The following is a 27,128-nucleotide window of genomic DNA, read 5'->3' as shown; positions in this document are numbered from 1 at the left end:
ACAGCACAGCTGCCCATATGGAAGACAGCACAGCTGCCCTTATGGAAGACAGCACAGCTGCCCATATGGAAGACACCACAGCTGCCCATATGGAAGCTGTCCAGGTAGAAGAAGTCATCCCAGAAGCTTCATTACCCAGGTTCTATGTAGTAGCACATGAAGCAAGACCTAACCTCAGTGCCACTTGTATGTCAAGCACTGACCAGTCCACCTTGTTGGCTGTGGTCAAAGAAGAGAATGCTGACTTACCTTCAGTGAACAACTCAGCTATCTTGTTTGAGTTTGAACCATGCAAGAAGGAAGAACTCAATGAAGAGGAGCTTTTGGAATATCCCACAGCAGTTGGGGAAGCTGCAGCTCAGTTAACTACTCCTGAATGTCTTGCTACTTCAGTAGGCCAAGGTCAGACTAGTACTTTAGATGCTCCTGAATGTCTTGCTACTTCAGGGCTTGCTACAGCCACTGGAGTTCTTCCAACAGGTTGTTCAGCTGGTGTGCAAACAGCTGATGGAAGTTCAGCAGATGCATCACAATCTTCAAACATTGAAGGCCAAGCCACCGTGTCTTCTGTAGTTCCTAGTTGCTTTAGGTCTATGGCAAGTCTTGAAGGATTTCCACATTTGGAAGAGCTTGGTGGTTTTGGGAATGTTGAAACACACAAAGGTTCCATAACTCTGTCTACATGTCCTGAAATTCCACAGTGCCAGCTGATACCAGACCATCCTCTACTCCTAGAAACTTCTGGATCTTCTCCAGCCAACACAATTCCACCAACTCCTTCACGTCCTGATCCAGCCCAAGTCCAAACAAGTTCTGTCAATTGTTTAGCATTGAGCAGTGCTGTAAACACAGGACCAGCAACTGCCTCACTTGGTCCTCCACCAGCCCAGCCAGAGTTGAGCAACAAAGAAGCAATTCAGGCAGCAGCTAAAGGCAGTGAAGGTGTTATGGTTGCTCCTGCCGTGCTGAAACGGAAAAGGAAGAAAAAAGTAACAAAGAAAGATTTTAAAAGCATCGTGGACAAAGTAGTGTGCCAGCTGCCATACATGAGCGTGTCAGGAGAGTCCCAGCACCTGTCCCAGCTGCTCTCTGATGAAGACTTTGAAAAGATCGCCATCAAAGTGGAGCAGGACTTCTACACAGGCCCCAACGACAGTGTCTTTATTCCCTTCATTCTGGATACAGACGAGGCCAGTTCAGATGTGGAGATCACGTTTTCTAATATAAAAGAACCTCGATATAAAAAGAGAAGAACTATAACTAAAGAAAAACCTCAGAAGCATGATCAATCTTCATCTAATAAAACCCCAAAACCTGTGAAAAAGAAGACTGCGACACACCAGGCACAGTTGCCACCCTCCTTATTGACAACCAAACCACCTCATCCTGGTGTAGACACCAGACAAATGACAGGTACGACTGAAAAACTGACCCACCCACCAAACACACACTCTGATTTAGCAAGCACCTCCATCCCTAGACACCTTGTCAGCCTGCTCAAGGAGTCCATCAGAAAAAGAGATGTGCTAATCAACCTCCCAGCTCAGCAACATTCCCCTACTCCTTCTCCCATTTTACCCCAGACCCAGAGAGGTTCTAGACCGGTGCCACATGTGTCCAGTATGTCATCCCTCCTAGCCACACGATCCTCCACACCACTGAGTGCCCAGCCTTGTGCTCACCCAACATCTACCAGTCTCACCCAGCACTCACCTGCACTCACAGCCACCACAAAAAATCTTTCAGAAGATTATGTGAGTGGAGAGGAATTGTTTAGTGATGAAGAAGACAATGGAGGATCTACTAAACAACTTGCCATGCCGCCACAAAAATTCCAGAACTGCATGAGCCCGTCCAACTCTAACTGGATCCTCATGACTCAGCCCATCTCAAGCTCTCCCCGCAAGCTCATGCGGCTGAACCAAGTCCTGAAATCACCAGAGCCACAGCACACAACTCAGGCACCATATCAAAGTCCTGCACTAACTGAGCAAAGCAAAACTGAGAAGAAAACTGTCTCCCTTCATCCAAGAGTTCCTTCCACAAAAGGACAAGTGGATTCGGCATGCAGCTCTTCTCTTAAAGACAGCAGCACAAGTTCTGTGAGCCATACAGTGCCAGCGGCATCGGCTAGCCATACAGGGGCCCACAACTCATCTCTTGATGCCAGCCACTCAACCTGTAACAGCCCTGCCAATGTAGTGGCTAGCCATACAGGGGCACACAACTCAGCCTGTAACAGCCCTGCCAGTGTAGTGGATGTGATAGCTGACCTCCTGGTCCAGCACCTCAAGCCAAAGGCCAGGCATAAAGTTTCTTCAGACATTCAGACAATGAAAGCAAACACTTCAGGACATTTAGGGGCACAGAGAACTTGTACTTCCAGAGTAAATGCCAGCATTAGCCCAATGAATGACACACAGAGCAGTGACTCCTTCCATCTCTCAGTGCATGACAGTGACAAAACAACATGCAGACCTGCAAGTGACAGACCAACATGCACACCTGCAAGTGCTGGCAACAAGCTGTCCCCTCACACACCTCCAACTAACAAGAAGACCAAGAAAGTTGACAAAGATGGTCGTAAGAAAAAAGATCCCTTGAGAATTAAACTAGCTTTTCTTTCCAGGACTAGCCAACTTAACAAAACGTCTTCGCTAGACAAAACACCACCCCTCGACAAAACACCAGCCCTAGACAAAACACCACCCCTAGACACATTCAATTCTGCCAAGAGAACTAGCAAAATGTCACCTCTTGCATCAGATCTGTCTGTCAAAATGATCAAGACAACATCACCCCTTGTGTCTAATCTTTCTGTCAAGGGCACCAAGAAGACACCAGCGACACAAAGCCAGATCACAGCTGAAAAAAATCCCAGCAACCGTATCGGAAGGCAAGCTGATGAGGGGGTAAATGTATACAGGAAAACTGAATTCCCAAATCAAAAGGTTGTTCCTGAATGTACTCAGCCAAGCTCTATAACATTGCCCAGAAAGGAGGTTGAGCCCGCTACATTCAATCTCAATAAAAAACATATGTCAGCAAATACTGGCCAGAGCCCAAAATCCTATACCAAGGTGGCCAGTGGCCAGAGCTTAACCTCCTCTACCAAGGTGGCCAGTGGCCAGAGCTTAACCTCTTCTACCAAGGTGGCCAGTGGCCAGAGCTTAACCTCCTCTTCCAAGGTGGCCAGTGACTTACAGTCCCTACCACTGAGTCCCAGTCAAGTGAATGACTCCTCTGTTAAAACAACCAAGGCTTCACACACCACTTCAAACACCAACTTGGAGACATCAGAACATTTGCAGGATTTTAGAAGTCCAAAAAAAACTATCAGGGGCCTCGCTAGTAAGAATTCCCCAATCATTTTATCTTCAACATGGGTAGATAAGTCCCATGTGGACGTAGGGGAATCTTGGATTAGTTCCCCTGTCAACAGGAGTTCAAGCTCCCCCCACCACACCCAGCCCACAGTGGCCACACATCTCCGTGGTGCAGCGCTGGACTCTCCTGATCTAATTCTTCTGGATTCTCCAGACCTTGTCATTCTAGAAACAAGCAAAGTCCTGCACCAGTCTTCCAACTCAAGTAGCTCCAGGACCAGCTCATGTAAAAAAATCTTGTTCTCTACCAGCAATAGTCTGAACAGAAACTCTAGCAAGTGTAAGGGAATAAGATCAGCAAGCTTTGATGAGACTCTGCCCAGCCCTAAGAAGCCGGAGGACACTAGTGGCAAAGCTCTGGCAGCTAAGTCTAACGTCACACTGGGCCTGGCTCGTTGTACCTCAGAGACAGATGAATGTAAGAAAACAGAAACATTTACCAAGGTACCAGCTAAGGCTGTCATCATTGCTGAATCCCCGCTACCACTGCGGCAACGACTGGGACTGACCAATCCCTTTGTAAATAACAACCCTGGTCAGTGCCAACAGGTGAAACAGGCTGAAGGACTGAAACAGGTGAAACAGGCTGAAGGACTGAAACAGGTGAAACAGCAGCCTGAAGGACTGAAACAGGCTGAAGGACTGAAACAGCAGGCTGAAGGACTGAAACAGGTGAAACAGCAGACTGAAGGACTGAAACAGGTGAAACAGACTGAAGGACTGAAACAGCAGACTGAAGGACTGAAACAGGTGAAACAGACTGAAGGACTGAAACAGGTGAAACAGCAGACTAAAGCACTGAAACAGGTGCAAGCTCCTGCAACTTCAGTCAGTGACCAGCCCACAGAAGAGGTCAATGACGAGCTGGACACGACATTTGATGACATCTGCTTGCAGGAGATTGAAGCACTGGAGCAGCAGTACCAGCAAACAGTGCAGCCCTCTGCAGTGAGTTCCCCACAACTTCTTTAATTTACCTTACAAGTTGCATGGATGATATTACAAACAACTTCCTCTTTCCTTTAGATCCCCTGTGCCAAAACCCCAGCTCAACACAAAAGACTGAAGAAGGTTAGCAAGACGAAAACATCTAAAGCACCGTCACCCTTCACTCCCATGGCTCCATACGACGAGATGGCAACACCTGAATTAAAGGTCCCATTTATTTTCACTCCACTCTTTTTTCTCTATTTCATCACCCATATGTATAAATGTAGTCCTCACTCCATTCACAAGTTTAATCAAGTTTTGATTGGCTCAATCCAAACTCTGATCCAAAAGACATAATATAAATCTTTTCTATCCTGGGTTCTAGAAAGCTGTGTCTAAAATTGGAGTCCGGCCAGTGTGCAAGAAGCGCATGAGAGACTTACTGAAACAGGTGTATCACGCCACACACCAGTGTAAGTTGTTCCTCCACAGATTGAGCAGTTTAAAATTTGTTTAGAAAATATAGATCTTGTTTTAATTTCAGCTTTATCATGCATTGAAGATGATCACAGTTCATATTAAATTATGTTGGGCTGTTAGTAGCATACTATTGTATTGCTGTGGGGCCATATACTTCAGCAACTTTTTAAAATTTTGAAGTCTAGATTTTTCTGCAGTCATTACCAATAGGCAAACTAAACTGTAATTACCTGCTCCTTACTTGTAAGCATTAAAAGAAAAGAGACATCATATTTTGGTGGAAATCCAATATTTTTATTTTTTGAAGAATTATATTATTCTACTTTTTCCTTAACTTTAACAAAATCAGCGGTATCATTTAATGTGTTTATTTTCAACTAATTATCTCTAGGTAAACAAAATACAGTCTGTTGTCTGATTGATAAGTTTAAATACATTAGTAAACAAGGGGAACGGGGGCTTCTGTGATATTAATGTAAAGCAAGATTAATAAAATAGAATGACTTTTTTGGTTACACCCAATTATCAAGGATAAAAAAAAAAATTTTTTAACTTAATACAGTTTTATAACATTTCCTTGATGAAGTTTCCAGCTAAAAATTCCTGGAGATCTGAATTGTTTAGGGAAATTTGTAAGCATTTGTGATCTTGTTTTAATCTGTTCACAGAAGGTTTTGTCTGAATGATTGATCTACCTCTTACTTGTTTCACTGTTTTACCAGATGAAACAGACAGTGAATACGAGGGTACCCCTGTAAAATGTATGCGCACTAATGTTGGACCATCAAGGCTCCAGTTGGACGTACCACAGAAAAGCAAGCCTAAAACAACAGTGCTAAAAAACCAACAGAAAGCCAAAACTGGGAGTGTCAATTGTTTGCCTGCAACACACTCCGTGGCTGATAGTGGCTTACCAAGGGCTGCCGTTCACAACAGCAGCTCTTCAGAGAGGGAGGAGGGAAGTTGTCAGGATGAAGAAGATAGGGGCTCACAAGACTCAAGCTACAGGTTGTTACATTAGTTTTTTGGGGACATGATGTAGTCCTGTTTCATGGCTGCCTTTCTTTCCACCCCACACTTTTAGGAATTTATGGTATAAAATGCAGTAGACAGAAATTATTTTGATTTTTTAATATCCAGCGACAGTCCAGATCTACCAGAAGAAAGTATACTACAAGGTTGGCCAGATGAAGAGATAGGCTCTACTCAACTTGTAAGTTCCTCCCCTTCATAACAGTATGGAGATAAGTAACTTGAGCACTTCTTGTAAAATTGTCAGTTTTTAGTTTTAATGAAATATCCTGGATCTGACAAAATTCTCAACATGTTCATAGGAGAGTAACCAAAAACAAGCTGGAAATAATATGATACAATTTTTGTTTTCTAGACACAAACTTCAAGTGAAGTGACTCAGGAGAGACTAGTCCAGTTTGTTATGGAGAATAAAGATGTGTATGAAAAGGTTCTTATGTATGAGGTATGTTATGCAACTTGCCACCTGAATTACAGGCTATGTGTGAATAGTGAAAATGAACTACAGTGTGTTCTTTACTCTTTTTTGTCAGCCACTGGAGCTTGATGTGTTAAAGAAAAGAATTGCAGAAGCAGGTATCCGAACTAGCATGGAAAAAGTCATGGATTTCCTAGATGAACGGGTAAAATAACCTTGGTGATATATACAAGAAATAGTTAAAATTTCTTTAACTTGTATTTGTTATGAATCAAATATAAATGCTTTAAATTAATAAAAGATTGCTAACGTAATGGGGACAACGGTAAAAGGGCTTACAGAATTCCTAAGATTCTAAGTAGCTTATTACTTATTAAATTTTGTCAATGACAGTTTTAATTTAAATTGAAAAATAATCCTAGAGTAAAAATTGGTTGATTGATTTCCTTTTCTGAATATAAAAAAAAATATGCATTACAATTGGACGTAAAATAAATGTACTTACAAGACCCCAGAATATTACAACTAATGAATCTAAAACAATAGAGTACCAAAATAAATGCCATTAGAATACTCAGGATTTGGTAATGCAGTATGAATTTAATAAAGCTCATGTTTTATATTCACAGTGCATAACCTTTACTATGAAGAATATCAACAAAGGTCACAACAGACACCAGAGAAAACAAAAGAACAAATCTTCAAGGTCTCCAAAGAAATCAAAAAGCTTAACTAATAAAGAATAACAAAACAAGTCCAGATCTTTTTTTTGTTTATTATTGAAGTTAACATTTTAAATAGCTTTAGACATTCTCTAGTACTGGTGGTTCATAACCATCAACTCTATCCACTTTCTCACCACCTTCAGCAGACTTGGTAGTGGTGGTTGTAGTACCACCATCACCATGAAGCTCCATCAATCTTCCAACTAAAATGAGAAAAGGCAAATATGAAAGCCAATTTGTCTTTTACAAAAACCTATGCAGTTTTAACCAACATTTGAACTATATCCAACCCAGAAGAAACTTCTGAAACAATTACACCATTTGCTAAAGGCCCACTATACATAACCTATCAATAATAATAAAATTAAACAAAATGACCGTTTCAGTAATCAACTACTGTAATTTATAGGGTTTATGGTTTTAATACCAGTTGACCATGATTAGAAACTTTGCTATTATCAACTCACCATCAAACTTGGGCTTTTTAAGAACCTTGACCTTTTGAATGAGCACATCATGAAGAGGATAGATGCCCTGGCAGCTCTTTTCAATATCCTTACCAATGCTGTCCGGAATTCTGAAAAATAAAAGGAATTTGTGCTTTTTTCAATCTCTATTTCTGAGACAAATGACAAAAATACAGGGGGGAGGGTGGAAGAGAAAGATAAAATTAACTGCCTTCGAAAAAAAAATAATCACACATTTAATTAATCAATCACACTTACAGCTTGTTAACAACCTCCTTCATGTCATTGCTAGATACTTCACGAGTTACAATTTCAACCATCTTCTTCCTGATAGCTTTAACCTAGAAACAATTTGTTTTTATTACAGCACTTGTAAATTGCAGTTTTCAATAAATGAATAAAGACAGGCAGTTAAAATTTGTATTTACCTGTGCATGCTGGGCATAGCAAGTTTTCTTGACTTGGTTGTTTCTCTTCTTAGTGAAACCAATAACAAAAACACGCAGCAAATAGCCATCAGTTGTCTTTACATCAACATTGGCTTCAATAAGAGTCTACAAATGAAATAAGATGTTAAAGGTGAAATAGAAGCTACAGAAATCTTTCTTAAAGTTACATTTTCTCAAGTATTAAAATTGCTGGATGTCATACCTGCCATTTCTTGACCATAGAGCACAGCTTGTCTCTAGTCAGAGACATACCATGGAAGTTGGTCAAAACATTGCGTCCCTGGACTTCTTCAGCAACTAACTTGAATTTTCTAAAAGTTACCTCATCGTTCTGAAGATCAGCCAAACTGACCTCAAATACACGACCTTTCAAGTTATCACTGGCAATTTCTAAAATAAAAAATGAGCAAATGAAACAATAGCAGAACAAACAGCAAGAGTAAAAACTTTTTTACATAACCACTCAAACTACTTACTAGTTCCCTGAGAACGGGTAACCAGAGTCTTGCCAATCTGCCTCACAGAAAACATAGAGGGAGCCTTGACATCGTACCATTCTTTCTTGGAAAAAGGATCAACACTGAAAATGAAAAAGTATTACAGAATTACTCAACTGACACTACAAAAAATACAAGCAGGGTAAATTCTATTATAAGTATTAAACTCAACTAGTGTCTCAGAATAAAATTAGAAGGCATCAATTTGACCAATAAGTCTAACTTTGTCCAAATTAGTTCGTCACAAGGAAAAATTAAAATTAGGACTAGTCTAGCCAAATGTGAGTAATGACTAAGTTTCAAAATATAGACCTACATGTAAAACTAAACTTTTGGTATAACAACCCTATTCAAGTTTGTGATTTGAGTACAGCCATAAATGTAACTAGATCTATTCTAGATCTAGAATTAACTGCAGCAACCCACTGCACTCTGATAGAAAATAGGCATTCCGACTTCCGCTGTTTCGATTCGGTATTCAACATCCGGACTTTTCGATGCAGTCTTTTTAAAAACTCGCCCTTTTCCGAAGAATGCCGAATCTCTCTGTTGGAATCGAGTTTTTAGAAATATTCGATATAGATATTCTAGTGTAGTCGTATTATATGTTTCAATTAGAAAATTACCGCCATTATGACAATCTTTAAGCCGAAATCGATCGCACGATTCTAATGAGTTTATCTCGCGAACATGTCCCGTACGGTGCTGTCACATTTTAAATAAGTTTACGTATTAAACCCTTTATAAGTGTCTTGCCATTAGTTGTAAGTGTCCATTAAATAAACAAATATTATTATAATAACGGTTTTATGGCACTTACTACTTCTGCTTACGAGTTATCATACATGTCAAATCCCCGAGCTAGCGCTTCGGCCTTGACAACGCCATGGCGTCGGTTTAGCACCGCATTACCTATTATCGATAAAATACGCGCACTAATGCCAATGACGTAGTTTTCGAAGTTGGAAATAATTTAAATTGTGGGTGGCACTGTTAAAACTAGATAAAATACGTTGATCAAGTTATCTATTAAAACTGACAGGCAAGAATCTTAGGCTTACTACATTAAATAGTGTTAAGCATTTCACACATACCTACTTACTTAGATTTAAGGCTAATACTAATAATAGCCTTTAATATACTATTATACTTTATACTATAAATAAGTTATAGGCCTATTTCTTAGTATAACTAATGCTATATACTATATGTATCGATTGATAAAGTAAGTCTGGGCCTATTATTGGTTATGATAAGTAAAGAAGGTTGGTGATAAACTTATTTAATTATTTGTAATAATTATGCTTATGACATTAGTAAATAATTAACAAAAGGTGCAGCAATTGACATGGGGGGGGGGGGGGTACTAATTAATAAGGCAGTGAATTTAGAATGACATGAAAAAGGCATGATAATTATTATTCATAATAATTTAGGATACAATTTTTACATTTAATAATAAAAAGTAACAAAAAACAAATAACAACAAACAATACGGATTTAAATCACTGCATGTTGCCAATATATATATTCATATAAGCAGATAGACAGGGAAGCTGTAACTTCTGATTTGGTACAAATTAACACTTAGCTTAATAAACTTTTACAAGAATTTAAGGTTTTTCTATTGATTAGTAATTTAGTTGTACCAAAATATCAATAGGGTCTTATAAAGGCCCTAGTATATTAAAGTAGTTTCCCTGTTGGACCTGTCAATCCATCATCCATAAAGCAGCTGAAGTAGAGTTTATCTGTTTCTTGACCCATGCACATGAAGTGATGGTGTGGTTAGCTCTCTGCCAAGCTATCTTTACTTTCCCTTGGGTCAGGTACTCATCTGAGCTTGGTGGATGCTGCACGCTGCACAGACAGACTCATCTGAGATCTGAGCTTAAGACTTGCATGTTAGTAGTTGAGTGCTTTACCACACCATCCCTAGTTTTATTTTTCAGCATTCTTCTTATTACATGCTTCAGTATCAATCACCAGATTTATCCTATCTATTATAGTAACATTCTGGACATACGTCTGTTGCAGTCACTAATAAAAGGGTGCAACACCCTTTCAAAGGACTTTTTAATTATATGCAGTCATACTTAATATAATTTTTTTCTATATTTCTATTGCCCCCACCCTCTAGCAAAGTTTCAATTTTAATATTAAAAAAAAAAAACATAGACTTTCAGTCTGCATATTGACCTATATAGAACAGCACCCCTCACTTTAATTTGACTTGATTAGTTCTAATTATCCTTCATCAAATTTTGATTTTACTTTCATATTTCTATTGCCCACACTCTCTAGCACTAATGTGCAAAGTTTTATAATTATATCTCGAATAGCAGCAGTGGTATGCAAGCCTAAAGCCAATCACACAATTAAATCCGATGTTACAGTGATATATAACAGGTTTAATACATAACTTTAAAAATTCATATAAAAAAAACTATTAGGCCTAGAATGATAAATTTGGTATTTTTTTCAATGGGGTATATTATAGGATTAATCTGTGTACATTTTATCATTCTATGGTAATTAGGAAAAATATCCCAACATTCCTAGATAGAAAAGTATAGAATTCTTGTGTGAAAATGTTGAACCAGCTGACTGGATAGGTGCATTTACAATTTATTGATTTTGATGTCCAAAAACATTCAGGAAATATTACTGATTTATTACTTTAATTCTACAGCATCTAAGCAACAAAAGATATAGAAATTGTTCGATAAAAATAACCACTTATTACTTTCATACCTGAAGATTCTATTTGTTTACATGGTAGAATAGACTTCACTAATCTTCTAATATCGATGGTCCAGAGAGGTAATCGACGTCTAAAAACTATTAACAAGCGTTAAGAAATGTTTCAGAAATAATATAACCCAAATTTCATACTTACACCTTCTTTTTTGTTCCTTTTTTTCCACCTTTAGTGAGGCGTTTATTTTTTCCGACAGCCATGATGACTGAAAGATTGTAAAAAGAAAGACAGGAAGAAGAACTCCTAAAAGGTCACTTCCTATCCGGACAAAAATAAAAAACTATAACTTCAAAAGATATACGAACAAATAGATAGGCTATAGGTAAATTCGTTAGCAAGTTTAATTTAATATCATATTAGACTGTTTATCTAGCCGCATTTGTTACAAACTCAACAAATAACAATTCGTTAAGTATATAAGCCTACATATATGATGCCTTCTTTGGAAAAATATATGCTCATTATTTAGGAATGGAATCGTGCATAAGTTACAATACGGGGTGGGGGGGGGGGGGGGGTTAAGGGGTTAGATATAGATATCTTGTTAGTTTAGGGCTTATCGATATCATTTTACTTTTACAATATTGTATAAAATGGCGTCAGGGATTTTATAAACATGTTACACAATATTCACAATGATTTTTCTTTTTTCTTATTTTTGCTAAATATTACTTAGGGGTCATCCATAAATGACGTCACATTCGTAAGGTCCGTCATTTTTGCGACGGTGTGTGATGAGGGGAAAGGGAGGGGAAAGGGAGGATGTGTTCAGATGGAGTGATTTCACACTTTTGCATTATAAACAAGCAATGTTAGAAAACGAATTTTAGCCGTTATTTCGCGTTTTAGAAAAGTGTTTCAATAAATTGTAATAGAAATTGATTAAAATACTCTGTGTTGACAGAGTTCAAACAAGGTTTTGGAGAATTATCGATGTTTTAAGAAAAATTCACCTGCAATTTTGAGGGGGGGGGGGGTAGGAGGAGGTGTGACGTCATTTGCCTTTTTGTGACGATATGTCAAAGGTAAAAATAGTTTTAAAAAAACGTGACTTCTGTATTGCAATGTAGAGTATATAGTGTGAATTATTTTTTGCAACACTGATTTCCCTTCAGCGTTTTAACACAAACCAATTTCTTTGGTATGTCGTCTCAATACCAAGTTAAATGAGTTTGGCATGGAGCCCCCAGTCCATAAGAGACACCACTCGTGTAATTCGTAGTATTTCAAAGCAATTTCCAGTTTAGTTCCCTTGGGATAAAATTTAAAATAGTATTTTAATAACTGAATGTTGGGCCTAATCAAAACGTAGGCGCTATACTTGCGTCATAAATGATACGGGTCAGAGGATGGGCAGAGAGATTTCTCTTTCTTTTCCGGCAAATAAGAATTGCTGTTATTTTAAAAGTTTTGGTGTGTTGGGAAGGTGAACTGTAAACGTGCTTCCGAAGAGATGCCTGAAAGAAACACTGTGCATAACGATGAGAGGGGTAATTTAGGAAATGTGACTTCCCACTTTAACAATGTATTCAGTATTTTTTTAAACTTAATTTTACCGTTATTTCGCAATATTTTAAAAAACTTTTTGTAAAGTAAGTCTACAATGTTTTGTCAAAATTGTTTAAAACGTTATCGTGGCAAAATCAAGATCGCTAGCAAGCAGTTAACAAACGATAACTAATACAGTTAATTACTAGTTATATCATTTCACCAAATAGATACATAAATTGGATTTATATGTTATAATACAGAAATCGGTGTTTCAAAAGGGGAATGTTTAAGTTGGGAAGGGGAGAGAATGTATGTGCGGCATCTGTATAGGTGTTCTGACTTTTGGTGAACACGTGTGACAATGATGTGCAGGTAAGAATTGGGCCGATTTAATTATGGACGATCACTCGTTAAATTCTTAACAAAATTATTCCAGACGTATCTAAATGGCTACTCGACGACAACGACAGCGGAGGTCATTCGCTTGACCACAGAACACACCAGGATATGTTGGACTAGATTTGAATTCTTGTCCAAAAAAGTTTATTTTATTTTGTCGATGAATTTACCTGTTCTTTACATTTGGTCTTGCGGTCTTTAAAGAACCTCTTTTTTGTATTGAAATGAAAAATGTCTAAAATAAAAATCAGCAAGCAAGCCTAGAGACATGTATACTGCCGCAATCTTGTTAGTTCCGTGAAAACTTGACCCAGAACAATACACGTTACCCGTGTTGCTTACACTACACACACTAGAAAATAATCTTGATGACCAATTGAAGGAACGGACGTGAGTTATATACAGGGGTGGGGTGTACCGGGTGAATTGTACAGGGGTGGGGTGTACAATGTGGACTTACAAGGGTGGGGTGTACAGGGGATGGGAAGAGCAGGGGTGGGATGTACAGAGGTGGGGTGGCAAGGGCAGGGGTGGAATATAAAGAGGTGGGGTGTACAGGGGATGGGAAGGGCAGGGGTGGGATATACAGAGGCGGGTGGGAAGGGCAGGGGTGGAATATAAAGAGGTGGGGTGTACTGGGGATGGGAAGGGCACGGGTGGGATATACAGAGGTGGGGTGGGAAGGGCAGGGGTGGAATATAAAGAGGTGGGGTGTACAGGGGATGGGAAGGGCAGGGGTGGGATATACAGAGGCGGGAAGGGCAGGGGTGGACCTCTATTTACGTCCAAGCTACTTGGGAAGTAAAGAAAAAAATTGGCCACATCTCCAGTGTATCAAAGAAACGTATCATATAGATCTAAAGCAATCAATACAACATCAATAAAACACAACTATTCAGTTGAGACAGAACTGGGTCAAGTATATATTTTCTTCCGTCCGACGTTAGTAACTTTGGGCCTTACAACAAAGACAAATAAAATGACGAAGTGCCTTGGGAATATAATTATAAATGTATTCCATGTGTAGACTAGTCTACTTCCTATCTCGACAAGACGAAGACAAATTTAAACTTTCGTACTCTTTCCTGATACACACAACTTCTTCACAGGTCGCATCACAATCTATACAATCTCGCGTCACAATCTTTACAATTTGTTTATTTAAATACACCCACAACACACATACACTCACACGCGTGGGTTGATATCTCTCTACTCTCAATGAAAACCACACAACATTCATTCATAAAAGGGGTAAATTTTTCCATTCTCTAGAATGTAAGTAGAGTCTGTGCTGTTGTTGATATAGCTCGCTCGAATGCTGAACCCGCTCCTGCTGATCACAAGGACGTCACACAGGGATAGAATGAACTGATCTAGAATGTTCCATTTAAAACCATCGCAGGCCTCCGATCCACTACGCTGACGGTCAATGTGTTTAATCGTTGCGCCATATTCTATGAAACGTTTACCGAAAAAGTTTCGCGAGTGAATTCGAATATTGATGTAATCTGTTGCTACATAAAACATGGCGTCCCCGTTAGTGTCTTTTGATAGCATGAACCTATGCAACACCGGCAAATCTTCAACAGTGACAGCTGTGAAGGCACCGTCGTAGGGGTTGGATGGATTCTGACCCACACGAGCATGCGCACAGATGAGGCTAGAATTACCAACATTGTACAGAGATTTTACTTCCGGTGGTTGACTTTCAACCGGAAGTAGACCTTTCTTTTTGAGGAAGTTCACCCCAAGTATCGATACCAGATCCGCCACGAGTGTGGAGGTGGGCTGCATGAGTTGGCCCCACGCCCAGTGAAATCGATTCCTGTTGTTATACAGGCCATTCCATTGCTTCAATACACTCAGGTAAAATGGGTTTTTGCTAATAAAGGCGAACAGATCTGAATTTGTTTTGATGTACAACACTGTTTGAGGAAATAACTCGTTGAAATCTCCAGCCGAAAGATTTGTAAACAACATTCTCCCCTCTGGTGTCATTGTAATGATGGTGTTATTTTTAGACGGTCGTTCAAGGTCTGGTGGTGGTATCCACTGTGTTTTAAACGGCATGAAGAAATGGGTGATGTTACAAGGACTTATCATTATCATACCAAACCGCCGGTTGACCATCCTAGACAAGACGTAGACAGCGACTAGACCTCTCTGTCGGTCGCCCATACCGCCGCACATATTTCGGCCATCGCATAGATAAACTAAATACCGCACCGTGTCGTTAGTTTCCGGCCAAGGCACAGAGGGCGGCATGACTTGAGGTTGGGGAAGAATTGGTTTTTTGAGTCTGACGGTATCCTTCGGGCTCCTTGTAAAATTGGTTTTGGGTATCGTAGCGTTGAAGAAGACTGTTGGCCATGTTTCGTGTATCAAGGTGAAATTGTATTTAAATGGTGTCGGTTCCTCGAGCGTCGTCCTCGAGATCGATATGGAAGCAGACTCCAAATAACGAATGTATGAGCTACTGGCATACAAATGGCGTGACGTGTTATTATGGTGATGGCCCCTCGTCACAAGCTCCAGCTGCCTTTTATGAATGTTTGTGATCTCAACGTTAGGAATGAAGAGGTTGTCTTTAAATCTGTATCCCAGATACACAGTCCACGAGACTATGGAGATAATGACGACACACACCAGCTGTGTCATACACGTCTGGTTCTTGCACGTCTAAGGGAGCAGAGAGGCAACCAGTTAGTGCTTACAACATATGAATATCATCAGTACATGCTGAATAAATAGGTTAAGTTGGAGTGTATTTTGTAATGACATTCGCACTAGAGTGGTGCATGCTGGGTGTCAGAAAGGTAATTCTAAATGTGGGCGGTACAAGTTCTGATAAGTCCTGTACCAGTTCTAAGCATTTTATTTATTCTTGTTAAACTTAGTTAAAGTATCACATAAATCAAGCTGTGAACATCTGTTGAAAAATGTGTAACTAAACCATAATACTTTTCGTTTTACATTTTGGTGTATAAAAAACATTTTCTCCCGTCACAATTTAAAGTTTTCGTCACAAATCTTCCTAATTGTTTGCCATTTTTTAAAACCTAAAACGAAAATAAAGAGGTCATTTTGTTGACCCCAGATTAATAGCGTTGGGTAATTTGATGACTAGGAAATCATAAAGAACAAACACATTTTGGCAATTTTGTTTATCAAGCGGTACAGGAACAAGGGCGTTCACCCTTGTAGAATAAACTTTGAACATCACACTCGAGGCTACGCCAAGGGCAGCCATGCGCAACAAACATGAGAAAGTCGTGATTGTTTTAAGCAACATAACGGAGGAGATATATCTTAGAAAACTGAATGCTGAATAAACTTCCACAGCCATAAAATGTACACATTTAAAGCAAGTATATATATATTATTTTAATATTTGTTGACCTTACATTTTTTTCATACATTTTAAATTTAAATATAACCCGCTCATTAAATAAAATCACAACAATCATTCATAAAATGGGGTAATTTTTCCATTTTCTAGAATGTAAGTAGAGTCTGCGCTGTTGCTTATGTAGTAAGCTCTAATGCTGAAACCGCTTGGACTTATCACAAGAACGTCACATAAGGATAGAATGAACTGATCTAGAATGTTCCACTTAAAACCATCGCAGGCTTCTGACCCCGTCCTCGTGCGGTCGATATGCGTGATTTTCGCGCCATATTCTATGAAACGTTTACCGAAAAAGTTTCGCGATTGAATCCGAACATTAATGTAATCCGTTGCTACGTAAAACATGGCGTTTCCGTTAGTGTCCTTTGATAGCATGAAATTATACAACAGCGGCAAATCTTTAACAGTTACAGCAGTAAAGGGACCATCAAATGGGTTGGATGGATTCTGTCCTATTCGGACATGCGCACAGATGAGGCTAGAATTACCAACATTGTACAGCGATTTTACTTCCGGTGGTTGAATTTCAGATACCGGAAGTAGACCTTTCTTTTTGAGGAAGTTCCCGCCAAGTATGGACACCAGATCCGCCAACATGGCACTCGACGGCTGCATGAGTTGGCCCCACGCCCAGTGAAATCGACCTCTGTTATTGAGGAGGCCATTCCACTGCTTCAGCAGGCTGGAGTAGAACTTGTTTCTGCTGATAAACGCGAACAGATCGGTGTTTGTTTTAATATACAGCACTTTTTGAGGAAACATCTCATTGAAATCTCCAGCTGTAAGGTTTGTGAACAGTAGCCTCCCTTCTGTTGTCATGGTAATGATGGTGTTATTTTTAGACGGCCGTTCGAGGTCTGGTGGTGGTATCCACTGTGTTTTAAACGGCATGAAGAAATTGGTGATGTTACAAGGACTTATCATTATCATACCAAACCGCCGGTTGACCATCCTAGACAAGACGTAGACAGCGACTAGACCTCTCTGTCGGTCGCCCATACCGCCGCACATATTTCGGCCATCGCATAGATAAACTAAATACCGCACCGTGTCGTTAGTTTCTGGCCAAGGCACAGAGGGCGGCATGACTTGAGGTTGGGGAAGAATTAGTTTTTTGCGCTGAACGTTCTTGGGGCTTCTTGTAAAATTACTCTGGGGAATAGTCACGTTAAAGAAAACAGTTGGCCATGTCTCGTGTTCTAGGGTGAAGTTGTATTTGAAGGTAGCCTCAGGGTGATCAAGCGTGGTCACCTCTAGCTTGTGAGTGGTCAACTCTGGTTTATCTCTGGTCACCTCTGGTTTTTCTCTGGTCAACTCTGGTTTTTCTCTGGTCAACTCTGGGTTTTCTCTGGTCAACTCTGGTTTATCTCTGGTCAACTCTGGTTTTTCTCTGGTCAACTCTGGTTTTTCTCTGGTCATCTCTGGTTTTTGTGTGATGACCTCTTGTGTTTGTATCACCAGTTCTGGCTTCAGTGTGGCCAGGTCAATCTTCAGATCTGGCGCTCTGTGTAGCGGGACGGTGCCGGGTAAACCATGCAGACTGCCGCCATCGTGGGTCGAGGTGAGGGGAGCCACCATCCTCTTGCGTAAGTTTGTGATTTGATCAACAGGAGCGAAGAGGTTTTCTTTAAAACTGTACTTGAGGTACACGGTCCAGGAGATAACGGACACACACACGATACACACCAGCGGTATCATGCACCGGTGGTTCTTGCAGTTCTAGGGAAGCAGAGAGTCAAAGCGGTTAATGCTGGCAAACATAATGGCCGTAGGGCCATGGCATGATTTATTAGCGAATTATATTTTTAAAAATGTAGGTACTGAACTCAAAGTTAGATTTCAGGAGAATTCTGCAATGCCATGCTTATCAAAATTAAATTTTGTGGATAGGTTTAATTTTCTGTTAGATGTTCAAACGATAAATATTATGTTGTCGGAATGCAGACATTGAATTCTCAAAAGATTCATAAAAATTTTTTTAATCAAAATATAGACTGGAACAAACTAACTTAAGTATGTTCAATGTTGAAATATTACACACACACTCTCTCACACCCACACCCACACACGCATATTTATATATATATATATATATATATATATATATATATATATATATATATATATATATATATATATATATATATATATATATATACATATATATACATATATACACATATATATATATATATATATATATATATATATATATATATATATATTATATATATATATATATATATATATATATATATGTATATATATATATACATATGTATATAATACACATATCGTTTTTTAAAGTTTTACGGCATGTTAGAACAGCCGAGTATCTGTTATATTGTAATCTTTTTGTGTAGCACCATACACAAACTAACTTTACCGCGCTTGATATAGAATTATAGATGTTGTTAAAGGTCCCATGACAGCTCGAGAGATAAACACCAGAGGGCCCATAACTCGAGAGATGAACACCAGAGGGCCCATAACTCGAGAGATGAACATCACAGGGCCCATAACTCGAGAGATGAACATCACAGGGCCCATAACTCGAGAGATGAACATCACAGGGCCCATAACTCGAGTGATGAACATCACAGGGCCCATAACTCGAGAGATGAACATCACAGGGCCCATAACTCGAGAGATGAACATCACAGGGCCCATAACTCGAGTGATGAACACCACAGGGCCCATAACTCGAGAGATGAACATCACAGGGCCCATAACTCGAGAGATGAACATCACAGGGGCCTTAACTCGAGAGATGATCATTATAGGGCCCATAACTCGAGAGGTGAACATCACAGGGCCCATAACTCGAGAGATGAACATCACATCATTAAGGATAGACAATCACAATTGTGGCAAATAAAAATTCTGATTAACTTATTTTTCAAAAAGTAAATCACAAAGACAACGTATTTTAACAGGAATAAAATCGTTCAACCATTTGGGGGAGGGGGTGAAAATTAAAATCTTGGGAGCATCTCGATATTCTCTCTCTAAAAATCTTTCTCTGCTTCAAACTGAACACAGCAACCTCTGCAGCTTTATACCTCTGAAGCCCATAGCAATTTTAAAAAACTTGAAGCGATCTTCGATGTGTAAGAAACAGCTGAACACGTTTGAATGAAATTCTAAAGCCCACTAAACCTGGGTGTGACAGCAAAGTAAAGCGTGTGTAGTGTCCCAGTTCAATGATTTTGGAATGTCTATAAATAGAGCGCTATGTCGTGGAGGTACACTTACACACGTAGCAAAATTAATGTCGCTAATCATATAGACCAACATTGATATGCATAGCAATATATATGGAATTGGCATTTCTCTTAACAAGTGGGCCTATCTATTTCTAAGTGAAAACATTCCATAGCGTATGTACACCTCAGCTTCTCATGACAAACGTTGGAATTTGTACCACCTATAACTGACAATGTGCAATAAAGCCTTTGTGTCTTCTTTTAAATCTTTACCCCTAAAAACAATGTTTCATTTTTAAATAGAAAGATATTATAAGAAAATAAAACTTATAACAACACTAAACAATATATGTGTGCCTAACGTATTCATATGAATAAAGTAACAGCCCTAAAGAGAACAGAGGAAAAATTCAGAGAACTTACTCGAACGTTCATTTTCCTGTCCCAGTGAACCTGATACTAGCCAGACTAGATGTGTGCCACGACTGGCTGCTACTACTGCTAGGTCTTATTTGCTACCCCCCCCCCCCCCCTTTACAGGCTTATCAATCTTACGCTTCAGTCGGATACTAAATAAACCAAAGTACGGTTCTTACGTTATAGGAGACTCACCCTGATTATTACAAATAGAATTATAATTGTTAATTAGATTAGGATACGGGTATTCATTTAAAAATAATTTTCAAGTAGACTTTATTGAATTAATATCTAAAACTTTTTTTCAACTAGCTTTGTAATTCTGATTAACTAAAGTGTTTTATTAAATAGAGGATGACACCACAATGTAAGAGACAAGTAGAGTGTGTGAACAGGCTAGAGGAAATGACTCTTTATCCGGTTACATGAATAACTTTTTGTGACGATGTGTGACGAGGGGTGGGGTGGGGGTGTATGTTAGAAAGTGTTTCACCTGAACTGAATACTTTAACCCATATTTCACGTTACTAAAAGACTGCTCTTTATAAAATCGACCGAGATCAGTAAATATTTTTAAAAAAAGATTTTGAGGGGAGGGGGGTGGTTGGTCTAGCTTTTATGTCGATAGTGTTGTTTCTTCCAGAATTTTTCTCCGGGGGGCACTTGATATTTTCGGAGAGGGGGGGGGGGGGCGGTCAACATTTCCCGGGGGGGGGGGACACTGGTAAAAGTATATGTTTTTTATATAAATTCCATTTCGTTCGGGGGGGGGGGAGGTACACTTTCTTCGAGGGGGGAAAGGGGGGGGGAGAGGCGAAAGAGATGCCTGGAAGAAACTCTGGCCGATGTTTCACAGGGGGAAGGGCGGTCAACATTTCCCGGGGGGGGGGGGGGCGGACACTGGTAAAAGTATATGTTTTTTATATAAATTCCATTTCGTTCGGGGGGGGGGGGGATAGACTTTCTTCGAGGGGGGAAGGGGGTGGAGAGGCGAAAGGGATGCCTGGAAGAAACTCTGGCCGATGTTTCACAGGGGGAAGGAGGGACATTTTTTTTTTCAAAAAAAGCGTGACGTCATTTATTGTGCTGTAAGCGGATGTCACTGACATGGAGCGAGAGTGGGACACAAACAGAATCATATATGAAGACGAAAACTGTTACACTACAATTCATGCAAATATGATATGGCCGTTTAAAAAAAAAAAAAGAAATTTGAGAACAAGAGGTCGACTGAAGTGTGGCATAATTTTATTGTGGAAGGTGGTGGGGGTCGTAGTCGGCAAAAACATGACTACGTCAATTGACAAACACTGCATGTCAGTGATATATATATATATATATATATATATATATATATATATATATATATATATATATATATATATATATATATATATATATATATATATGTGTTACGGTCAAAGCCCGAAGTTGGCCAATGCTAGGATTGGCCGGCCAATCCGCGCATTGGCCAATATCGCCTCCCAGAGGTCGGTCAAAGTCCGAAACTTTGCTTGATTTCGGCCTTTGGCCGGCCAATCCGCAGACTGGCCATTGTGGACCGGCCAAAGTCTGAAATAGCTCTTGATTTCGGCCTTTGGCCTGCCAGTCCGCGGACTGGCCATGGTGGACCGGCCAAAGTCTTAATTAGAAGATCATCTGGCTAGGGACGACCGGCCAAAGTCCGAATTAGAAGATCATGAGCAGATTTTGGGTTTTTTTTATGCCGTAAGGATCATGAAATTAAGTCTTTATTGATTATTAATTAAAGTAACTGACAGAAACATTCACATTTTTTATTGTACTATAGTCTCAATCTATCAATATCATCATTTGTTACAACAAGTTGAGCTTTTATGGCATTTAGAATTACATAGCAGCTTGTTATTTTTACACTTGCAGCGATTTGTAGTGCACTTAGTTGTGCAATTGCAGCGAGTGTAGCCTTGGCCCCCAGTCAATGATTGTGAAGATGCGATGGTTCGTAGTGATTTTTCCTCAGTGCCAACTGACGACAATAAGAGCAGTTTTTCGTGAAGAATTGAAAACTCACTTCTAGCATACAGTTGTTTTAGAACACCATGTTCCGTTGCTAATTTGTAGAAACCGCCCTCGACGCTCATGACCTCTGTCAACATCTGGAAAACGGATGCGTACATTGTCACCCACTTCACCATCTTTAAATTTTGTATTTGATGTTTTAAGCATCTTAGCACCTTGAGTTTGCAAGCCAGTATGAGCTGCTGATCTGTGTTCCATGATGTCTTGTTTGTTGTGACACAATCTGCAGGTAATGTTCCCTCCGTACCATTCGTCTGCTTCATTTGATATTCCACACATAGCATGGACATCGTTGCCACAGGATCCAAAAGAATGAGCTGCACTACAATGTTTTTCACAAACTATACAGAATCTGTTGGCCACATTATTGTCACGCAACTGGTCTGGACGTTCCGCCACGGCAGTAGATGTGTTAGCTGAGGATGTCGTTGCATTTACGGCAACCTCCATTACTTGTTCAATGTTCTCAAGATCTTCCTCAGTAATTATTTTATCGAGAGCCCATATATGGAAACTAACATGGATTTACATTTTCTTTCTTTTGACAGCCATCTGCTATGTCTGTCTCATGGTCTGACGGCCCTTTTGATCCATGTCGCCTTGCATATAGAATGCTATACAAACAAGAGCTAAACAATACGTTACTCTCAATGAAAACACACCCAAAATAATGAAAATGCGATCACAACTTAGTCTAGATAGAACATTGGCCAGGACATCCCGGCCAGTGCGCACATTGGCCGGCCAATGTACAAAATACGCTGTCAAGTTTAAGCGCTTCGGACTTTGGCCAGTACGTCCCGGCCAGTGCGCGCATTGGCCGGCCAATGTACGAAATGCGATCTTAGTGCTAAGTTCTTCGGGCTTTGGCCAAGAGAGCCGGCCAATGCGCGGATTGGCCGGCCAATCCGCGCTTTGGCCGCACTTCGGGCTTTGACCGTAACATATATATACGTTTTCATATATATAATATATAAAACTGCGATTGTTTGTAACATTTTTTTCTCGGTAGACCATCTCTTGAAATTATGATGTGGAAAGTTATGGGCCCGATTTTTAAAGAATTTTATGCTAAAGCTAAGTGTTGCTTTTCTGTGTAAATTGTATAGTCTATAGCTTCATAATATTATATGGTATACGGGTGGGCCTTTCAATATGATAAATAAACATGTGCACAATTCCTAAACAACAGCAGTTGTAAGATTCTACAGCTAATTCAACGTGTGCATAGCACTTTTCAATGTATTATAGATTCTAAACTGCTAAAGCTTACCCAACTAATAAACTAAGGAAAACTTGTGTATTCCTTGGTTCTTACCCAGTACTTTACTTTAACTTTAGCTCTAGATTCTACACAATTTCAATACTATTTAATAAATATTAAATAGAGTATAGATAATAGATAGTTAGGTCCGATAGTAATTATAGGCCTCGTAGTTACTAGATCTAGATATCTAGATTCTAATTAATTCTTTTAATTTTAAAGTTTTAAGTATGCCGCCATTTACTTGATTTACTAACTATGTATTTACTATTTCTATTTATTTACAATTATTTACATGCTACTACTACTACTACTTACTTAATGTTAATTATTTTTAACTAACAAACAAATTACTGATGTTTTATTAAATTAAACTTACATTAGGCCTACTTAACTTATTACTTACATTAAACATTACAATAACCTAACAATAACATTTAGCTTTAGTTTAGTTAATAGTTTGTGTTCACGTTTTCTCATTCTACTCATTTGAGCCTTAATAAATAATAATATTAAGTTAATATTAATAAGGCCGGTGCTAGCTGGAATAACATACACATGCGCAATGGAGAGAAACTATGACTTGTCACCGCGGCGATGTTTTCGATGGTACTGCGCATGCGTGTGTTTACAACCGTAGAACCCTAATCCTAACCCTATCCCTAATCCTATCCCTAACCCTATACCTAACCCTCATTCTAGCCATAGGTCACTGCGCATGCGCAGAGCTATCTTTTGCCGACTAAGTGGAGACGTTGGGGAGAAAAATCTTCTTCCGAGTAGTCACTTCGTATTAATTATTAAGTGATAGGCCTAGGCCTATACTATAATATTAAGTTAGTATTTAATATTGAATAGGCCTAAGTTAATTAATACTTTAATTAATACTTATTAGTTATTACTTAGTTAATAGACTAGCGAGAGAGTCTATATTAAATATTAGTCAGTAATATTTGATAATAAATAAGTTATGACTTAACTTAGTATTTCATGTTTACTCATTCTACTCTTCTGAGTCTTAATACTTATTACTACTAATAGTAATAATATTAATAGAGAGTCTATATGACTTAACTTAAAATTTCTTAGTAGTTAGTAGGTCCAACATGATTTTTTTTATTAATCTAATTTCTATCTAATCTAGTTCTAGAAGAAATTGAGTTGCAAATTATGATGATTGTACAAACATGACATCCAGTACAAGTGCTGAAACAGGTAAAAAAATTTCTGATTGAAAAATTCTCCTTGTTTCTTACTATGACATGGAGGAGGATTGTTGGGTTATTTTTTTCCTGCTGGTATGGCTAGATATACATAGTGTTTTCTTTTAGAATAGCCTATATATTTTATAGCTTCAAATGTAGAAACACATACAGGCCTACATTAAAAATATGATTAAAATGATTACCATTATTACTCAACCATATTCCAAAGAGTAGGCTATTTTTTAAATTTATTTTATAAATATATTACTTTATGTACTATTAATAGTTAATACATCAATTCCAATTGAAATAGTTGTTATATTTTCCAGTACAACACGGATTAATTTTATTTATTCTTTGGCAAATCATACATATTTTAAAATGACCATGTATGTGTATTACAATTTAAAAAACAACAACATGTTTTAACCAGTCATATATATTTTAAACTTGGTTTCAAATATTCTTAGGAAAGGTTGTCAGAGATGTTCTGGTGGAGTTTGTTGAAGTCGCAATACACAGCATCCTTTACAACAGGGAACTGTATCCTCAGGGAGCCTTTGAAAAGAGAGTCAAGTACAATGTACCTGTTCAGGTTAAGGTTTTTTTTTAAAAAATAGCTTTAAAATTTTTAAGAGGTAGAATCTGATTGACCTATCTATAGGAAATATTTGATTTGAGATGCTCTTTTGTATTTAAGTATAAATTTAAAAAAAAAAATGAGGTTTTAATTTTTATACTGTCCTTCAAAGCACTCACTGAAAGTAAAAGGGAAAAAAAAGGAATGGAGAAATTTTTTTTTAAAGTTTATATTAATTTTACTTTCCACAAATACTTTTAATAGATGTGTCTTCATCCTGATGTCTGTGAATACATAGGACACCTCAGTGAAAGCTTATTAGCTCTGTTGTCTGAAGGACGTGTGAATAAAATATCTGTAGTTATCTTGCACCCTGACACTCAGGCACCCATTGAAAGATATGTACTTGAAATTGGAGATTTAAAAAACCAATGGAGCGAGTAAGTAATTAAATTTGCTCATGTTTTAATAGACCATCATGACACAGTTGATAGAAAAAAATCTCCTATCATCAATGCAATAACAAATTACTAAAATTATTTATTATTTTTTTTCTTTTAGGAGTGACCCTTATTTACTGCATACCGAACAAGCTTTGAGGGGATTTTTACTGAAATTAAACATTAGTGACGCCTTACTACAGCCAGCACCTAAAGGTATGAGCGCTTAGGAAGTTTAGTCGTTTTTTTCTCCTAACTTAATACTACTTTGTAATTATGCAACAGTGATAATTTCTATAACGCATGTATTGCAGAAGCAACATGGACAGTTCATGTCCACACAAAGGCCTCTACATTAGCAGCTGTAGAGGAACAGTTCATCTTAAATGTAAGTTTACTGTCAATTGGTTGTTAAAATAGCAAACATTAATATCAATGCTTTTATTGGGGGGAGGGGAGAATTAATCTTTATTGATTATCAATGTATTATATGTAACACTATCTGAATACAAAGGTACATTTTATAAATCCAAGTCAGAAAAATAAAATGTGTTTTTCTATCTTAGGACTTTCCGTGGGCTGTGGCTCAGGAAAAGGAACAAAATATACAAAATGCCAAACTGGTTCCTCTGCGTAGCATGAATACAGATATGTTAAATGTAAGTTTGTATACACTTTCTTCAACTTCTAGTTCTATTTATCTTTATTCTTTGAAACAGGTGATTAGCTAATTGTTTTGTGTTCATTTAATATCCTTCAATATCAGGAATTAAGATATTTAAATCCAAGTAAAAATAAATTTCATCATTGTGTTCAAATAAGTAATTCTCCCTGCAGATGCAGCTGTATGTTGAAGAAGAAAACAGACACCTCAGTGGCTAGTTTCTGCCTACGACAGCTTCTAATCTAGTGTTAAAATCAGCCTTACACCGGTGCATTTAGCAAAATCATAGTGTACTTTTTGTTACAAAATCTGGTAGAAATAAATTTGTAATAAACAGCCCATTTACACTTTATAAGGATCAATTGCTAAGATCTGACACACTGTATCGTAATGTTCTCTATTTGCTGATAAACGTATTAAAGGGAGTTATCAGTACTGAAATGTAATTGTAGTACATAGCTGTCTAGTAAAAATTGAAAGATGAATGAAAACATTTTAACATTGAAACAAAACTTTTAATCCTCATATGATGAAAGTGTTTTGGTGCATCTTGAAGGGATAGTGTGGTTACTTTTCCCCATGACCAGTCAGATATATCAATCAGAACTGGGTGGACTAAGGGATGTCCTACTGAATCCAGTCTGATATCCAAACTATAGACCTTGGGTTAGTGGTTCTATGCTGTCTCACTAATATATCAATATTAATACTAATAGTTTCGCTGTCTGTCTATCTATCTATCTGACAAGAACGCTCTAGAGAAAACACAAGGAAAATAAAAACATGCATAGTATTTCGAAAAACGAAGTATGACGTCGACACATTTAGCGCACAGAGTAGAAAA

At 38.4% G+C, this 27,128-nt stretch overlaps 5 protein-coding genes across 9 annotated transcripts; 2 read left to right on the top strand and 3 right to left on the bottom strand.

Moving 5' to 3' along the window:
• The first annotated feature begins 2 nt into the window (after positions 1–2).
• LOC131935079 (uro-adherence factor A) lies at positions 3–7,000 on the top strand. Of its 2 annotated transcripts, XM_059291370.1 has the most exons (9): positions 3–4,088; positions 4,137–4,334; positions 4,413–4,541; positions 4,702–4,789; positions 5,519–5,804; positions 5,937–6,009; positions 6,184–6,273; positions 6,362–6,451; positions 6,876–7,000. In XM_059291370.1, exons 1-9 carry the CDS (start codon positions 18–20, stop codon positions 6,990–6,992), a joined length of 5,142 nt encoding a protein of 1,713 aa, XP_059147353.1. In that variant the 5' UTR covers positions 3–17; the 3' UTR covers positions 6,993–7,000. The 2 variants fall into 2 exon arrangements, with proteins under 2 accessions (XP_059147353.1, XP_059147352.1); XM_059291369.1 differs by having other exon boundaries at positions 3–4,334.
• Positions 7,001–7,005: 5 nt separating this feature from the next.
• On the bottom strand, positions 7,006–11,403 carry LOC131935083 (small ribosomal subunit protein eS1). Its single transcript, XM_059291373.1, has 7 exons — positions 11,284–11,403; positions 8,364–8,467; positions 8,090–8,277; positions 7,867–7,992; positions 7,697–7,779; positions 7,439–7,548; positions 7,006–7,174 (listed from the first exon to the last, which is right to left on the bottom strand). Exons 1-7 carry the CDS (start codon positions 11,343–11,345, stop codon positions 7,050–7,052), a joined length of 798 nt encoding a protein of 265 aa, XP_059147356.1. The 5' UTR covers positions 11,346–11,403; the 3' UTR covers positions 7,006–7,049.
• A 2,643-nt stretch (positions 11,404–14,046) lies between these two features.
• Positions 14,047–15,460, bottom strand: LOC131935081 (uncharacterized). Its single transcript, XM_059291372.1, has one exon. The coding sequence runs from the start codon at positions 15,301–15,303 to the stop codon at positions 14,275–14,277; it is 1,029 nt and encodes a 342-aa protein (XP_059147355.1). The 5' UTR covers positions 15,304–15,460; the 3' UTR covers positions 14,047–14,274.
• A 982-nt stretch (positions 15,461–16,442) lies between these two features.
• LOC131935080 (uncharacterized) lies at positions 16,443–20,156 on the bottom strand. The gene is made up of 2 exons (XM_059291371.1): positions 20,077–20,156; positions 16,443–18,166 (listed from the first exon to the last, which is right to left on the bottom strand). The coding sequence occupies exons 1-2, from the start codon at positions 20,086–20,088 to the stop codon at positions 16,502–16,504; spliced, it is 1,677 nt and encodes a 558-aa protein (XP_059147354.1). The 5' UTR covers positions 20,089–20,156; the 3' UTR covers positions 16,443–16,501.
• Positions 20,157–23,412: 3,256 nt separating this feature from the next.
• Positions 23,413–26,639, top strand: LOC131935074 (mitotic spindle assembly checkpoint protein MAD2B). Of its 4 annotated transcripts, none has more exons than XM_059291363.1 (8): positions 23,413–23,431; positions 24,540–24,610; positions 25,071–25,195; positions 25,445–25,620; positions 25,742–25,836; positions 25,935–26,008; positions 26,187–26,279; positions 26,458–26,639. In XM_059291363.1, the coding sequence occupies exons 2-8, from the start codon at positions 24,583–24,585 to the stop codon at positions 26,500–26,502; spliced, it is 636 nt and encodes a 211-aa protein (XP_059147346.1). In that variant the 5' UTR covers positions 23,413–23,431; positions 24,540–24,582; the 3' UTR covers positions 26,503–26,639. The 4 variants fall into 4 exon arrangements, with proteins under 4 accessions (XP_059147346.1, XP_059147345.1, XP_059147344.1 ...); XM_059291362.1 differs by having other exon boundaries at positions 23,423–23,441; XM_059291361.1 differs by lacking the exon at positions 23,413–23,431 and adding an exon at positions 23,481–23,520.
• Positions 26,640–27,128: the final 489 nt, after the last annotated feature.

This window comes from Physella acuta, unplaced genomic scaffold (genome assembly GCF_028476545.2).
Source record: "Physella acuta isolate Inbredline_101_S28 unplaced genomic scaffold, ASM2847654v3 ptg000131l, whole genome shotgun sequence".
Lineage (NCBI taxonomy): Eukaryota > Metazoa > Mollusca > Gastropoda > Physidae > Physella > Physella acuta.
Note: the sequence above shows the minus strand (reverse complement) of the source record. Positions and strands in the feature narration are given on the sequence as shown.